This window comes from Grammomys surdaster, unplaced genomic scaffold, assembly GCF_004785775.1.
Source record: "Grammomys surdaster isolate TR1022 unplaced genomic scaffold, NIH_TR_1.0 135, whole genome shotgun sequence".
In the NCBI taxonomy this organism is placed as follows: Eukaryota; Metazoa; Chordata; class Mammalia; order Rodentia; family Muridae; genus Grammomys; species Grammomys surdaster.
Window position 1 is genome coordinate 3,218,077 of NW_021604593.1, and position 16,278 is coordinate 3,234,354.

The following is a 16,278-nucleotide window of genomic DNA, read 5'->3' on the forward strand; positions in this document are numbered from 1 at the left end:
GTCCACCATAGCCACAGGCATTACTTCAGTGTTAGGAGTCATCGTCACTGTCGTCATTGTCATTATTACATCATCACCATCATCATCACCACAACCACCACTCTCATATCCATCAACACTTTAATAGCATTTGTTGACTTACTAGGTTCTAAACATCATAGGGACCCTGTGATAACACTGCAAGGTGGACACTGTCATAATCCCTTCTAGGCTGCTCTGTGTGTGAGCCAGGATGGTCTTTGACCTCAGGCAGCAGCTGGCTCTGGAATCTGTGCCTAAGGACTTTGGTGGGTTGCTTGTGACTAAAGCTGGTCAATAAGACTAAACCTGATGGGGCTGGAGAGATGGCTCAGCGGTTAAGAGCACTGACTGCTCTTCCAGAGGTCCTGAGTTCAATTCCCAGCAACCACATGGTGGCTCATGACCATCTGTAATGGGATCTGATACCCTCTTCTGGTGTATCTGAAGATAGCAACAGTGTACACAGTACATAAAATAAATAAAAAAATAATTCTTTAAAAAAAAAAAAGACTAAACCTCAGACCTTAAGTAAGGAAGATGGACGGCTCGCTTCGATGTGTGGCGAGCAGATGTGAGTCCTGGACCGCCTCCAGCATCTGTTTGCTTCAAGGGAGGCCAGGCCGAGTTCAAGGCCAGTATGTGGAGGTGGCAGAAGTAAAGGACTCAAAGCCTGGAGCCAGTGCCTGCATGGTACTGTGAACTTTATAGTCAGTGAGGCAATAAACTATTCAAACAATGGGAAAGCACCTCAACACCACTTGATTTATTTAAAATGATGTATAAATACTTTTCTTATATTTGCTATGTGAAAATTTTTTATTTCAGTATCCTTTGCTTATCTCCACCAATAACCATAGTACAAATGTAGAGATGTTAACATGGCATTAGTCAAGTTACCTTAGTATAGAAGAATAGTGCAAACGTGACCCGTATACTGTCATGTTTCTTTTATCCAGATGACACATTTCCCCCAACATTTTAATGTCTTTGAATTGGGGGTATATCCCATAATTGATGATGTCTTTAAATTAATTGAAAGTGTTTCTCTTTTTCTTCGTGCTGAATGGAGAAAGCAAGTAAGCAATTGGCGCACCATAAGCTCAATGTGATCAAAGGTGGGTACATTCTCCCTCTCAAGTATTGCTTTACCTTATTCACAACCTGGACCAGACACAGTCAAATACATTACTCATAAATGCAACTACGCACAACAAAGAAATTTCATATGTTCCTAGAGTTTTATTGGGGATTAGATTATAAACAGTAAATTATAAATGAGAAAATGATCAGGGAACACTTAAGGGCAGGAATCCCATGATCAAGAATGGGACACTTAATGTTGCTGTGTCTCAGCAACCTTAAGTCTTATGTCTGGGACATAATTAAGAGATCATCACTGAGCGTTGCCTTGGGCATCAGCTCACACTCGCTCTAATAACAATCAGTACTTACTTGGGACACTGTGAGTGTGAACTTTTATTTATTGTTCTTGTTTATTTGAATGAATTATAATTATTAGTCAACTAATTGTTAGTAGGGTCTGAGCCCAGATTCTCATTTGTGCTAAGCAAGCACACAAGTACTGAGCTGTATTCTCAGATCTGATTTCTTTTTAATTGTTGTTTTGAGACAGGCTCTCACTTTGTAGCATAGCATGGCTTAGAACTCACTCTGTAGCCCAGGCTTGTCTTTAACTTGTAGTGATCCTCTTGCTCCATCCTTTGAAGTATTAAAATTACAGTTGTGAGCTACCATGCCTGGATTGAGACAGAATCTTGATGTGTAGCTCCAATTAACTTCAAACCCGTGATCCTCGTCTGAAGCCTCCTAAATGCTGAGATTACAGGAACATCAATTCTGACAATGCAAGAGAAAGGAGTCCACTTATTCAGCTGAAGATGCTTAAAGGGGATTCACAGGTACCTACTATTAATGAGGTTTGTACATTCAACATGTGTTTATTGAGTCTATGCTCCATGGAGCAAGCGCCAGCTGCTTGGAATACAGCAAAAGATAGCTTTTATTTACAACACTGCCCTGATTGTATGGAACTACAGTCTAGCAAGAAGGTGGCAATTATATAGGGTACCCAATCCTCATGTGAGTCAGGAGAGGTTTCTGGAGGAGGCTGAATGAGGTGGATAGATGTCTGAGCAGCAAGTGAAATCAAGCGAGATGATAACAAGTTAACAAGGGCAGGTATGCCAAAGAAAAGGGCATCAAGATGATGTCTAAGCTGAGAGACAGCTCACAGAATGAGAGAAGGCCTAACAATCTAGAGACCGAAGCCAGTGACTTACAGGCCAGCTGTTGATGACTAGGTGGTATGATTTCTACTGAAGACTTACCGGCCACTTCACCCATTCTCTGAGCTTGGCCTTCTTACATCGTTTATTTAAAAATTTTATCTTGGAAAATTAATAATCTTATAGTTACTTGGCCATGAGAATAATATTCAAATATATAATTTATTTAAAAGAACCATGACAGGAAACAGAATCTATGGTGTTTCCATAAAGAGAGAATTTACTGTTGCTATCTTCTCTTTTGTAGACCAAGTCTGTACTGCAGATGCACTTATGAAATAAGGTGGTATCAGTCTAAGATATTGGGGTTTAAGAGCTTTGGCTGCTGTTCCGGAGGACCCATGTTTGGTTCCCAGCACCCACATAGCAGCTCACAACCTTCTGTAACTCCAGTTCCAGGGGATCTGACACATTCTTTTGGCCTCTGAAGGTACCAGGCTTTAAATGGTGCACAAATATAGACACAGGTAAAAACCCATATGCATAAAATTAAATAAAAAGTTGATTTTATAGCCTGCCTTTCATCTTTTTCTAAATGTTTTAAAAACATGTATGTAGGTAATGAGAAAGTAGCACATGTGTGGAGTAACAGGATATCAAATTGTAACAAGTTGTCTATTCTAGCCAGTATACCAGACACAAATACCTCTTCATGGAGGAAATAAATGTTTTCAGTTACTCTTGGGAATGTGTTAATCGGAAGGCTAGATGTGTGTTCAGAGGTCATCTACTCTGGATGTTTCTTTGCTAGCTGATATGCTGGGCTGTTCCTTCCTGGGGTCACTGCCTTTAAAGAATAGTAATGTTGGAAAGCATAGGATTCAGCATATTGAACATACTCCAGAGTAACCATAACAGACATCCCAAAGCCTTTATCTGACTGATGAGCAGGCTGAGGCGCCAAGAGATGATGGGACATATTCAAGGTCATATGACCTCACTCAGATTAAAATAGTGAGGGGATAGCTGAGTAGGCTCATTTCTCTATTGTTTTCTCCAAGTTTTTAATGGAGGGACTGATACTCACTGTTATTACACTGATATTTTTTATTCAGAGAGAAAACCTGAACACATTAACTAGGTAAAACAGTCGATATGGTAAAACCTAGGTTAAGATTTAGAAAAAGAGGCCCATTCTAACTGGAAGTCCAGCTTCATTAAGGAATAATTGGACAAAATTCATGTTTTAATTTAAGAATCCATTTTTATGGTTTAAACTTTTCAGTGGGCGTTACAAAAACCAGAGAGGGTAGTGCCTGGAACTGCAGATCCCAGGATCAAGAGCTGACTTCTTCTTTTCTCTTTCATTTACCATTGCAATCCATAAAGTGTGCTTGTATCATAGAAACAAACAAAAATGGTTCAGTGAGACAGCTCAGTGGCAAAAGGCACTTGCGGTTAAGTCTGAAGACTGCACTGGATTCTCAGAAGCCATGTTGTACAAGGAGAGAACCAACTCCCAGACATTGTCCTCTGGCTCCACATGTGCCCAGTCTGCACAACTCAGCAACAGATAAAGCACTTAAAATACAAAGAAAGAAAAAAAGCAAACCAAAAATAGACCTTTGCAATTTTTCATAGTTATGTGCGGTCCTCTTTTTTTTTTTTAAAGCCTTTGCTATTTTCTGTGTCAGTACATTATATATCTATTTAATCTTTTCCAGGCATTCTATCATACGTGTAAACCACCATGATCAACTTAATAATTCCCTATTATTGGAAATTTATATTGTTCAAAAATTTTAATATTATAAACTTGGTATAGTAAATATCCTTCTACATGTATCTGTGGATATGATTTAAATTCCTGGATGTTGAATGCCCAAATTAAAGTGCATGCATATGTAAAATATTACATTTATGACAAGTTGCATTCTAAAAAAAACTTAAGTCACTTTCTAGTTCTTCCAACAATATACCAAATGCCATTTTCCTGTACTTGTGTATATGCAGTGCATGTGTATGCAGTGTGTGTGTATGCAGTCGTGTGTATGTGTCACCTGTGTGTGGAGGCAGGGGCTGACGTGGTGTGTCCTCCTCAGCTGCTTCCCACCTTATCTTTGGCACAGTCCCTCACTGAACCCTGTGAGCTCTGGGGCTCTGCTTATTTCTTCCCACTCTGGGATAAGGTTACCGGCTTATGGTTTATTCTTTTTATTATGATGCTGTAGACCTGAACTCCGGTAATGTGCAGCAGGCATTTTGCTGACTGAGCTGTCTCCTTAGCCTCTCTCATTTTATCCCACGTGGCCAGTCTTTGGATTACTCTCAGTTAAACAGGCAAAAGATAAAATCTGTTGTTTAGAAAACAAAAAACAATCAACAACCAAAAACCCAAGCTCCTAAAGAACTTCTCAGGTAGTCTGTGTTTGAATGGAGGAGGGACAGTAGGTGCTTCTAAGTTAAACTTCTAAACCATGTATGCTAAGTAGAAACTGTCTCAATGCATTCAGCCACAAAGACTTCGTTTTAAAATTGCATAATATCTCCCAGTAATTCCAAAGAGTCTTTATTTGGAGTGCACAAGGAGGAAGAGACAGGTTTCATGACAGGGTAGTCTTGGGAAGTGAGTTTCCTTGTAACATGGACAACAGCCTTGAGGCATTTCAATAAATGGCATCTTGGACTTCAGGATGTAGAAGGGAAGATAGCTGGTTAATGACATAGCCACGAAATGAGTCAGAAAGCAGTATGGTCTTCAAAGGTGTATGTGCCTGGGCACATTCTACATTAGAAAGTTAAATGAGTATGTTGTTCAAGTAGCCAAGGCAAAAGTACTAGTAAACCCAAGGATATTTCCTCTCCTTACAAGCTATTCTTCCTGTTGGCATTGACTCGACAGGATCTTCAATAACTTACCTTGACAGCCATTAACTTGATGAAGTAGACTAACCTAGAGACAACCAGTGGATTATTTGTAGGTAATTAGGAACAATGTCTACTAATTTTTTTGGGGAAGATAAACCTCTAGTGATTTACAAAGTGTCCTTGTACTCAATGGTAGAACTAGCTAGAAATGGAAATTCTCAAGATCAGCTCTAGACTTACTTAACTTTTGGTGTCAGGTCAGGAATCCATGTGTTACCAAGTCTTTATGGAGATTCTGCTATCTTACCCACCCATGCTTAATAACGAAATCATTTATGTTTTATTTATGATTTATTATCATCAATGTTTTCAAAAGTTTTTTTTCCTTTTTCAAATTATTGTTAAGTTTCAGAAGTTTGGAGAATGTAAAGTTACAAAAAGGTAAGAGATGACTTGGGTTGCTTAAACACATCCCTGTAATGGGAATATAGTGCTTTAAAAAGGATGCTGGAGTCTGGAGAGATGGCTCAGCCATTAAGAGCCCTTTCTGCTTTCATAGAGAAGCAGAGTTAGTTCCCAGTACCCACACAGGGCAGCTCACAGCATATGGAAACTCTCGCTCCAGGAGGTTCAACACTCTGTTCTCATCTGGCCTACACCCTCCACATACACCCCAAAACACCTAGCAAGTAATTCTGTGCCTGGCATTTTGAAGTGCGTGTTTCAGCCAGGGCCGAAGAGGTCTTTGTCAAGTGAAACACCTTAGAGGATGAGGGGTCTTAACTGTTCACAGATGGTCCACATATCTCAAAAGAATTGCATTTACTTTGAATTTGGGTGTTATTTGACTCATCTGCATCAGGTTTATTGTGACAAAATAGGATTTCAACCAAAGAAAATATTTTATTAAAAATATTTCTGAATTGAGATCAAGGGTTTGGTTAGAAAGCTTAAATAGGAAGTACTAGGTTGTGTGCACACTGAAAAACTATTTTTTCTGATAAAAATTACCATTATCACTTGTTAATTTTTTTTTAAGTTTTAAGAAACTGCCAACTGTTATCCAATGTACTTACATCTTCTTTTGCACACAGGAGTAGTGAGACTACAAAGCTCTCTGCCCTCCTCACTGAGACTCCGAAGGGCAGCTCTGTATGAGTGTGGTGTCCTGTGGGGATTTTAATTTGTATTTTTCAATGGCTAATGGACATGAACTACTTTCCGTGCAGTTTTTGCCACTTGCATATCTTCTTGCTCATCCAGTCAGTCTATAGTTTATTAAAAAAGAAATACACACACTGGCCCATATAAAGATGTATATTCTCACTCTGGGCTAAACTGTGTTTTTAAATTCTTTTTGTGTGTAAAGTACTGACCCAGTGACTGTATTTAGAGGTGGGATCTACAAGGAAACAATTAAGGTTAAATGAGATTGCAAGAGTGATCCCCTGACGCCGAAAGATTTGTGTTCTTATAGTGAATCCCAATGTGCTTGCTTCCGTGAACACTCATACAGAGAGAACACACAAGAGGGAGGCTGCCTTCAAGTCAAGAAGCTCCTTATTAGAATTGGGCCTTGCCGGGCAGTGGTGGCACATGCCTTTAATCCCAGCACTTGGGAGGCAGAGGCAGGCGGATTTATGAGTTCGAGAGTTCGAGGCTAGCCTGGTCTACAGAGTGAGTTCCAGGACAGCCAGGGCTACACAGAGAAACCCTGTCTCGAAAAACAAACAAACAAACAAATAAATAAATAAATAAATAAAAAGTAAAAATAGAATTGGGGCTTGCTGGCACAATGAACTTGGACTTCCAGTTTCCAGAAAAATGTGTATCGTGTAAGCTACTTAATCTATGTTCCATTATGGCAGTCTGAGCTGACAAAGATGATGAGCTTAGTCACTTTATTTGTAATGCTGAAAATTGGAAAGCATCCAAATGAATAAAAAATACACACAGTTGTGTGTGTGTAAAACGGAATGCTACTGAGCAGTAAAATTGAATGAACTATTCATACAGCATAGATAAATCTCAGAATAACTGTACTGAGTGAAGGAGAGAGAGAGAGAGAGAGAGAGAGAGAGAGAGAGAGAGAGAGAGAGAGAGAGATATTTGACATTGTGTGACCTTACATAAATTTGAGAAAGTGGAGAGAATCTATAGTGACCGAAAGCAGATCTGTGGTTCCGTGGGAGGGGAGGCACGGGACGGTACGTGAGGGTGGGAATCCGAGCATGCCGGAGTGAACTAGAGATGACGCTCATATCATATATTTATCAGTTTGATTGTGGTGACAGTTGTATGGATGTATATATGTCAAAATGTAAGTTGAATATTTTAAATATATGTAGCTATGGTGTGTCGGTCATATTCAGTAATGCTGCTAAAAATGTGTGGAATTTTCTTATCTATAGGAAACTTCAGCTTTGTATTTAACAGGTTTTTGAATGCTCTTATCTCTAATGTCTGGTAAAGACATGGATAAGAGAATGCCTCACTTAGTAAAGGCTGCTGTATGTATGGAATGCCACGGCTTTGCAACAGAATTACCACCAATCCTGAGAGCAACCGACAAAGGTACCAAACCAAAGGACCTTAGAACAGGTAGATGGCTGAGAACTCACAGGGGAGAGACAAAAGATTACACTCAGGATCCCCCCCACCCTCTCTCTTTCCTTTTGACTTTTTACAGGCTTAGATGGTTCTGCTACATGTTTTGGTAAAAACAGACAATCATTAAAGTATAGTTCTTCCATTTCTACCTCCTCCTCCTTGCTCTCTCTCTCTTTTTTCTTTCTTCCTTTCTTTTTTTTTTGGTTTTTCAAGATAAATTTTCTCTGTGTAGCCCTGGCTATCCTGAAACTGTCTGGAACTCACTCTGTAGACTAGGTTGGCCTCGAAGTCAGAGATCTGCCTGCCTCTGCCTCCTTCCTGAGTGTTGGGACTAAAGGCGTGCACCAATCTTATTTGGCAATTAAAGATAGGGAAGCTGCATTGCAGAAAAGCCTCCACAGTGAGATGTTAAAACCCAGAGGTTTAAGTTGAATAAAACGTTTACAGTAGAACTCAAAGTTGCATATAGAATTTGATTAAAACCTCAAAGCCTGCCTCAATATCAGAAACACTGAAGATAAACTAGGGTTTTACTGATAGTTGGGCGCATCTGATGTTTACTGGAAGTTGGGAAAAGCGAAATTTCATACAGAAGTCCTTCGTGGGAAGTCACTGTGTAGACAACTCTGTCCAACTGTTGCAAAACTGTTTTTTTTTTCCCGTGTTGGAGACACAAAGTTTTTACTTAAGAGCTAGCTTCTTAGGTTTTAAGCATTTTATCCTTTGAGTTTTGACTATGCAAGCTAACAAGAGCAAATTCATAGTTGATGTCAAGTTCTTTCTCGTTCTAACAGTTCATAGAGAACAAAATTCTCCGAGGCACTCCCCCTCGCCACGCCCCACTCCGCGGGGCGTCCTTCCTTTTGCGGTCTGTGACTGCGACTAGTACTAATTCCTTGTTGCTTCCCAGCTAGAGAGTTCTGACTGCACCTGCTCCCAGGGCCAGCGGGGGTCCTGGGTCTTCCACACTCGGCTTGAATTGCTTGTGCACGGACACGACGACCCGCCAGGGGTCACTGTAGCCTCAGAGCTATTGTGCCCACCAGTGCCTGGCCCCGGCTGGCCGCGCGGAGGGCGTGGGACTGGGACCGCAGAACGCGAGGGTCGGAGCAGAACTGCGCCTTGCCTGCTCGGAGCCAACCTTCCGGTCTCCCTGGGAAACGAACGCGGTGACCTCGCGACGGCCGGACTACTCGGCCCAGCGCACGCGTTCTCGCCGGGACCTGAGGGCACCCAGCCACCCTGACCACCTCCGCTCCGCCCTCCGCCCCCAGCTGAGACCCCGCCCAGAAGGGGGGCGCTCGGGTCACCGTCCCGGGGCTCCTGCTTCAGTTCCGAGGCCTTTTGCCGACGCCCCGGGTCGGGGCCGGCTGTACCTGGGCTGCTCCCGCCCAGGGCTCCGCCCCGCGCGCCACCAAGAACTTTCCCTGGAGCCTCGGAGGCCTGGCGCACCGGGTCCTGCCGCGCCCGCCCGCAGGTCCTCCGACGCCCGGCTTTTCCAGGACGTTCGGGAAAGGAAGCTTGAACTTGGCCATCTCCTCGGGATGAGTTCGGGGACCCTCGGACGGAAGCCGCGGCCCGCGACAAGCTGACCTCCCCCGGTTGGTTTCAGTGAGGAGCCCTGGTCGGTCCCCCGGCTGTGAGAGTGGCGGAGGGAGTGGCGACCTTCGCCACTAGCCCTGCGTCCCAGGCTGGGGGTCATGGTCACCCTCGACACAAAAGAGAAGCTGAGCGCTCTTGGCTCTGCCTTCCCTGTAAGGGGCTGAGGGGCGGGGTCGGCGCTGGAAGTGCGCGCCTGGCGGGGACTCGGGAGCTGCGGCAGGGGAATCGCTCTAGGGCTAGCGTTGGGCTGGCGCTGTAGAGCACCGAGGGGCGTCTGAGTCCAGGGAGGGTCTGGAGGGCTCGTCCCGCCCTTTTCGTGTCTCGGGCCGGCTGACCTTAGCCAGGCGACTCTTGTTGTCCCCAGGTCGCCGCCCCAGTCTTCAGTAGAGGAGCCGCAGCCGCAGGATGCGCGGGGACGCGCCGCCCCGTGTTCCTAGTTCCGTGAACGCTTCCCGGGCGACTCCGGGCTCCTGACGCTCCGAGGCGTGCTCACCCTCCCGCCTCCGCCCTCCGAGCTTCTCGGGGTGCCCTCGGCTCGACCCCAGAACCCCAGACCTCACCTCACCCGGGGACCCCACCCAGACCCGCGCCTCTCGCCCTCCACACGGCGCGCACAATAAATTAATGCTTCGCGCTTGAAGGGAGGCGGCGGCGGGCGCCGCGGTCGCTGCTCTCGCCTGGCTGGAGACGCTTTCAGCCGACATGGGCTGTTTCTGCGCCGTTCCGGAAGAATTTTACTGCGAAGTTTTGCTCTTGGACGAGTCCAAGCTCACCCTCACCACCCAGCAGCAGGGCATCAAGGTAAGCACAGCTCGGGTCGCGGTGCCGGGGTCGCGACGTGGGGGTCCGCGGCTTTGTCTCAGGCTGTCACCGGTCCAGCCTGGCCACCAGTGGAAAGGAGAGGCATCAGTTCCCGGCCTCAAACAGACTGTGTATGTGTGTGTGTGTGTGTGGGGGTGTCTGTCGGACTGCACTAACTTGGAGTTGCTTAGAAAAGTAACTTTGGTGTCTCAAAGGGTCCTCGACGCCCCAGCTTCCAGCAGCAATTCGAGATCCGGGGACAGGGACAGACGCTGCCCCCCACCCCCAGCCCTTCGGCTTCCCCAGAAGCTCTCAGACCCCTCGCAGCTCCCAGACAGCGCGGAATTGAATGGACAGGCTGCACCCGGCTCGGGTGCTGAAGGCGTGCTTCTTGGCTTTGTGGAAGCCTTCCTCCCCAACCCCCTTTTCTCTGAAAGTGTTCTTGGGCAAGCAAATCAATTCACTCCCTTGCTGAAACATTAATCAGGTTGTTGTGATTGTGCTCCTCGGATTTGTAGTTGGGTAATTCTACGTTTGTCCCGAAAACAATTTTTGTACCTACAAGAGAGCTGGTTTTATCTCCATATTTAAGTAAGCATCTCACAGTGCAAATCCGTAATCGGTTTGCTCCTGTTCGTAGTCATTAAATATGTATTGCTGCTTCTAACCTAGAGAACCTACAGAAAGCCTGCGAGCTTGCCCCGACCCACTTCCTTAATTTTAATGAGTTCATCTTTTTGTGCCTGACAACCTGAGGATGCACCTGCGCGTTGGTTTCGCTTTTTCTAGCAATGTAACTGCCTGCCGAGGAGATACGAAAAAAACGTGTGTGTTTTGTTTGTCTTTTCCCTTCAGTATTAAATTTCCGAGGCATTTTAGTTAAGGCAGCACATGTCCCCATCCCCGCCCCCAGCTGTGGGGCTGGGGGTAGAGTTAGAAGTTCCTGATGAAGCCCACCTTCCCTCTCCTTGTCTTTCAGAAGTTAACCACATAAAGTCAGTTCTGGGCTTTGGGAGAGTCTGCCTTGATTACCTTTATGCCCATCAGAAAAACTATTCTTGGCTAGAAGCCTTTTCGTGGATGTTACCAGTTTGGACATACAGAATTAGGATTTCATGGGTGTAATCCTCTTGCAGAAGAAAGGCCAATGTGACCAATTAAAGCTAAAACACTTAACCCCTTGCTTTGGGAAGCCGTTTTGAATGTTGTAACTCAGGAATTATAATGAGTAAAATTCAATCACATTCTCATCTTTAGGCTTTTCCCAAAAGCAATAAACTGATATTTGTAGGGACAGTGTTCATTTTATATTTTTAACTTTTCTTCGCATTCTGAGACACATCCCCTCACACTCTTAAGAAATCAGGGGAAAGCCAAACTCTTACTGTAGGATATAATGGAACATTTTGTGGTGTGCTATGTGAATAACATAGGCCAAAATAAAATCAAAACAACAAAAAGGACAGTTCTTAATAATATGTGCAGAGTTCCTGGAGTGGGCGTGGAAACAGAGAGGGTTATGATCAGATGCTAAGCTGACAAAGAGATCTTTCTGAAGTGCAAAGGATGAATGCATCTGGAATCTAGAGTCATCTCCTGCAAGAGCTTCCTGTTTAATCATGAAAGCCATGCCTCTGTCAGCTGTGGCGAGCGTAGATTATGCTGTCAGGAGAGCAGCCAAGACTTGCAATCAAATGGAATAATCTGTGAAAGAAACGTGAATCAGAAATCCTGACCCATGCTTATTTTTAATAACTGTTGCATTTACCTCGTTTTACAAACGGATTGAGAATTGGTGAGTGATTCAAAGGCAGAACAACTTCAAAATCCAGTTATTCTGGCCGAGTGCCGTGCAGCTAAACGGTATTTAAAGCGGGCTCTGGTTGGAAGCAATCATTTCTCTACAAGCTTGGCCTCTTTTGGTGTCACAGAAGCATGCCATGCTGACTTTGATGTCCGTGTGTAACACAGATGTTGTCTGCTGGATTATCTGCAGCTACTATACCTCCTTAAAGACATGTGTGTTAGGACACAGCTACCAGTGGCCTGTACTAAGTTAACCCAGTTTATATTTACCGGTGATATGAGGTCTGCAAAAGCATCTCCCGTGTAAATGATGACTTAAACACTGACTGAACATGTGTGCTATTCACAACTGACTTTTAAACGCTGATTGAACATGTGTGCTATTCACAACTGACTTTTAAAAACATTCTCTTAACCTTCCAATGTCAGGGCATATAGATGCAATTACTATGCATATGAATGTTTGAATGATGTTTATTTATTTTATGTGTATTGGTGTTTTGCCCGTGTGCATGTCTAAGAGGGTGTTGGATCCCCTGGAACTGGAGATGGTTGTGAGCTGCCATGTTGGTGCTGAGACTTGAACTCAAGGCCTCTGGAAGAGCAACCAGTGCTCTTAACTGTTGAGCCATCTCTTTTGTCCCAGTTAATGTATATTAATTAGGTAAATTTAGCATCTACTTTAGTTCACAAGTAAACAGTTAACTTTAAAATCAGTAATCAATAGCTGCTATTAAAAAGATCTCTGCAGTAATTTACTTAATGATTGGATATTGCTAAGTACAGTCAACATTAATGGAAGGTCCAAGTGTTTCAAGGGGAGAAGAGGCCTGTACACTCCTGTTTGAAAGCAGAGGAGTGATACCTACATATTCTGGTCTTAGAAATACAGAAACTGGATAAAAGGATGCAGGGTTTGTGAGTAGTCAGGAAGAGAAAAAGCTTAGGCCAGAAGTTTTGCAGCAGCATACCTGAGATGTAAAGTTTGGAAAACTGACAAAAATTTAACTTTAGTTGAAGGCATTACACTAGGAAATGCATCTCTTGTTAGTACTGGAAGGAAAGTAAGAAAGACAATGAAGCACAGCTGAGAAACCAAAACCTTGGTCACAATTGTGGGCAAAAGTAGATTCCCAACTTCACGTTGTACCTCTTATGTACACACTTTACAGTACTTTAAACACATAAACACATACTCTATACTTCCAGAACCTTACTTACTGTTATATTTTGTCTGAAAATCTCAAGTTTTATCTTTAATGTATTTGATGTAATTATTTTTTCTTCTTGTATTTTTATACTAACCAAAAGATTCTCAGAAATTAAGTAGAAATAAAAACAAGGCTAAGCAACACCAATTAGCTCATTTTCCTCTGAAATTAAAACAGAAAACATTGATTAAAATTATTTTTTTAAAAGGACGGCTTAAGGGCTGATGAGATGGCGCTGGGTAAGGATGCCTGTTCAGCATCCCTGGGGATCAGAGCTGGATCCCTGGTATTCACCTAAAGGTGAAGCAGAGGCACAACCATACAGAGTTATCCTCTAGCCTCCTGTGTGCTGTAACACACACCTCGCCCCACTACTCATAGATACATACCTATACAATAATAACAATAGCAAAAATAAAAAACAAGTAAATAATAGTCTTTTAAAGGTATTTTTGGAGATTTTGTGAGGCTTTTTTTTCCCATTCTCAAGTGAAGACAATCATGGGATCTGATGTTCTCTTCTGCTCACTAAGGGCACCAGACACACACACTGTACACACTATATGCATGCAGTCAACCACACACATGAAAATAAAAATATCAAAAACACAAATAAGGACCACTAATTTTGGATTAAAAGTATTCACATATTTTATGGGTCTTTTGTTTTGTTTTTGTTTATGAGCAGGTTCTCACAATGTATCCCGGACTGACCATGAACTTATGACAATCCTCCTGCCTCTGTCTTCTAAGTTGTGAGGTTATAGAATAGGCAGGGGACACCACATGTATGCTATGTTGTGTTTTCTAAGAGGAATTTTTACTGATCCCTGTGTCTTACTTCAACAATTTTCTGTAAAAATCTGAACAGTAAAAGAGAACTATCTTTGGTGCTGGAGAGGTGGCTCAGTGGTTAAGAGCACTTACTGTTCTTGCAGCGGTCCACAGTTCAATTCCCAGAACCCACATGGCAGCTTGCAACCATCTGCAACTCCAGTTCTCGGGGACACCTTTTCTGACTACCCTAGACTTCACCTACATACACTCAGCCGCATACATGTCCACATAAAATAAATAGTAAAAGAGGAACATCTTTGCATTTCTGTTATGATAATGAATTATGAGTTAGAAGACTAATGGTAGCTATCAAATGTAGACATGTGAGAGAAATTTGGTAAAACATTATTTTGTGTGCATCAATTGAAAAGTAGTTGGATTTGTTTAAGTACCAAATTATGAATTGAAAAGTTAGTTATAAAGTAAATTTCCATAACTTAAGTGAAGGCTTTTCATTGAAAAAAAAAAAAGACCTGTGTTCTGGTTGAAAGCATTTCAGTACAAGGATGATAATTGCACATCTTATATGTTCAAAAAAGTATCATTTACATAGAAAATAATTTTCTGTTTAAAATTTAATTAGGAAAGACAGTATGCGTGTGTGTGTGTGTGTGTGTGTGTGTGTGTGTGTGTGTTAATTCATTCTGGTGTTACTTAGAGATTTACATTCTTCCTTTAGAAGTAACTTCACCTCTAAAGACAGGAAATTTTTTTCTTTCAGTCCCTTGTTGGAGTCCAGTGTGACTGAAAGACCCCGGTTTATATAGGCTGAAAGCTATCAGATGCATGTTCAGCCTGCGCAGAGATTTTAGCTGTTTGTTCTGTACTGCTGTCTCTTTAGGCTAGTCAAGGAAAGATTTCCCCTATGGTTGACCTCAGTTTTTGAGTAATGTTTGTCCTCGGAATCTTTGGTTAGGCCCTTTGTGGCTCTCTGAGCAGGGAGAGGTAGAGCACTCTCCTTTTGTTCTTTCTGAAGGCAAACTTGAATGTGGTTCGAACTAATTTTCTGTATTGTTATTTGGAGAACAAAAGATTTTCAGAGGAAAAAGTCGAAAGGTTTGATTGGTCCTTAGAATTGCTATGCAGGTATGGTTCGAACTAATTTTCTGTATTGTTATTTGGAGAACAAAAGATTTTCAAAGGAAAAAGTCGAAAGGTTTGATTGGTCCTTAGAATTGCTATGCAGGTATGAAAAAGATTAATATTTTTACTTTAGCAAGGTTTGGTCCTCTGAATGAACACTAAGATACTTTTCTTAGATGTGATGACTAAGTTATTGAAACTAACATGGCAGTGAGATAGGAATTCCATAACCTAAATAAAAACCTACTTATTTTATGTGTTTGATTATTGCCTGTGTGTATGTCTGTGTACTGCTGCCCAGAGAGGCCAGAAGAGGGTGTTTGTTCCCCTGAAACTGGAGTTACAGATGGTTGTGAGAGGCCATGTGAGTAGTGGGAATTGAACCTGGGTCTTCTGGAAGAGCAGCCAGTGCTCTTAACCGCCGATTTCTTCAGCCCCTCCATTAACTTTAAAAAATGGCTTTAAGATGCGGCATATTATCTGTCCAGTTTTAAGATACAGTTCATCCATTCACTGCTAGGCACTGTTACCTCCTACCCATCCCGAGGTTCCTGTGTGAGTCCTGGCAGTCAGTTTTGATTCTTCAATCAGAAACTTCCTAGGGAACCCGGCAAAAGTAGTTGTAGGAGAGGTTTTAAAGTATATGTGTGTCATGAGGAACTCTAAGCCTCATTTCACTTGGACTAGTAAGGAAAACTCAGAAGGTTAGGGGGCAGTAAGTGAAAAGAAATAGTTTTCATACACTTTATTTTATATATATGAGTACTGATATATTTTGATATTTAGCATGTAACTCACAAAATCCAGGGACCTTATAAACAAACATAGGTTGGAGGAAGTGATCCTATAAGTCACATGTAAGTGACAGTTCTGTTAATATAAACTGGATGCGGAGCATTAGAAAGAAACTTGTCAGTCCAGAACCTTAGTTTTACCTTCTATAAAATTATAGCCACCTTACACATTCGTTGTGGTGAGTGCTCAAAATGTTAACTTTGCTCCTCTGTCTTTCCTGACCTCTCTTTTTGAAAAAGTGGCCCATCCCTGTTTAGAGAGACGTCCACCACACATTCCCCTCATCTGAACCAATCTTTAAGACTTGTGTCAAGCTTCTCATCTGCTCAGAACTTCCCAGTGGAACCCGACTAAGCAGGGTTAACCAGAACCCATCCATACCTCACACATCTCTGTCT

At 42.7% G+C, this 16,278-nt stretch overlaps 1 protein-coding gene across 1 annotated transcript in view; it reads left to right on the forward strand.

The window, feature by feature from the left end:
- The first annotated feature begins 9,996 nt into the window (after nt 1-9,996).
- The window catches only part of Epb41l4a (erythrocyte membrane protein band 4.1 like 4A), a 209,476-nt gene continuing 203,194 nt past the window's right edge, over nt 9,997-16,278 (forward strand). The window contains exon 1 of the mRNA XM_028762721.1: nt 9,997-10,148. Coding sequence (XP_028618554.1) covers nt 10,050-10,148 — 99 coding nt within the window. The 5' untranslated portion in view covers nt 9,997-10,049. The remainder of the gene's footprint in view (nt 10,149-16,278) is intronic.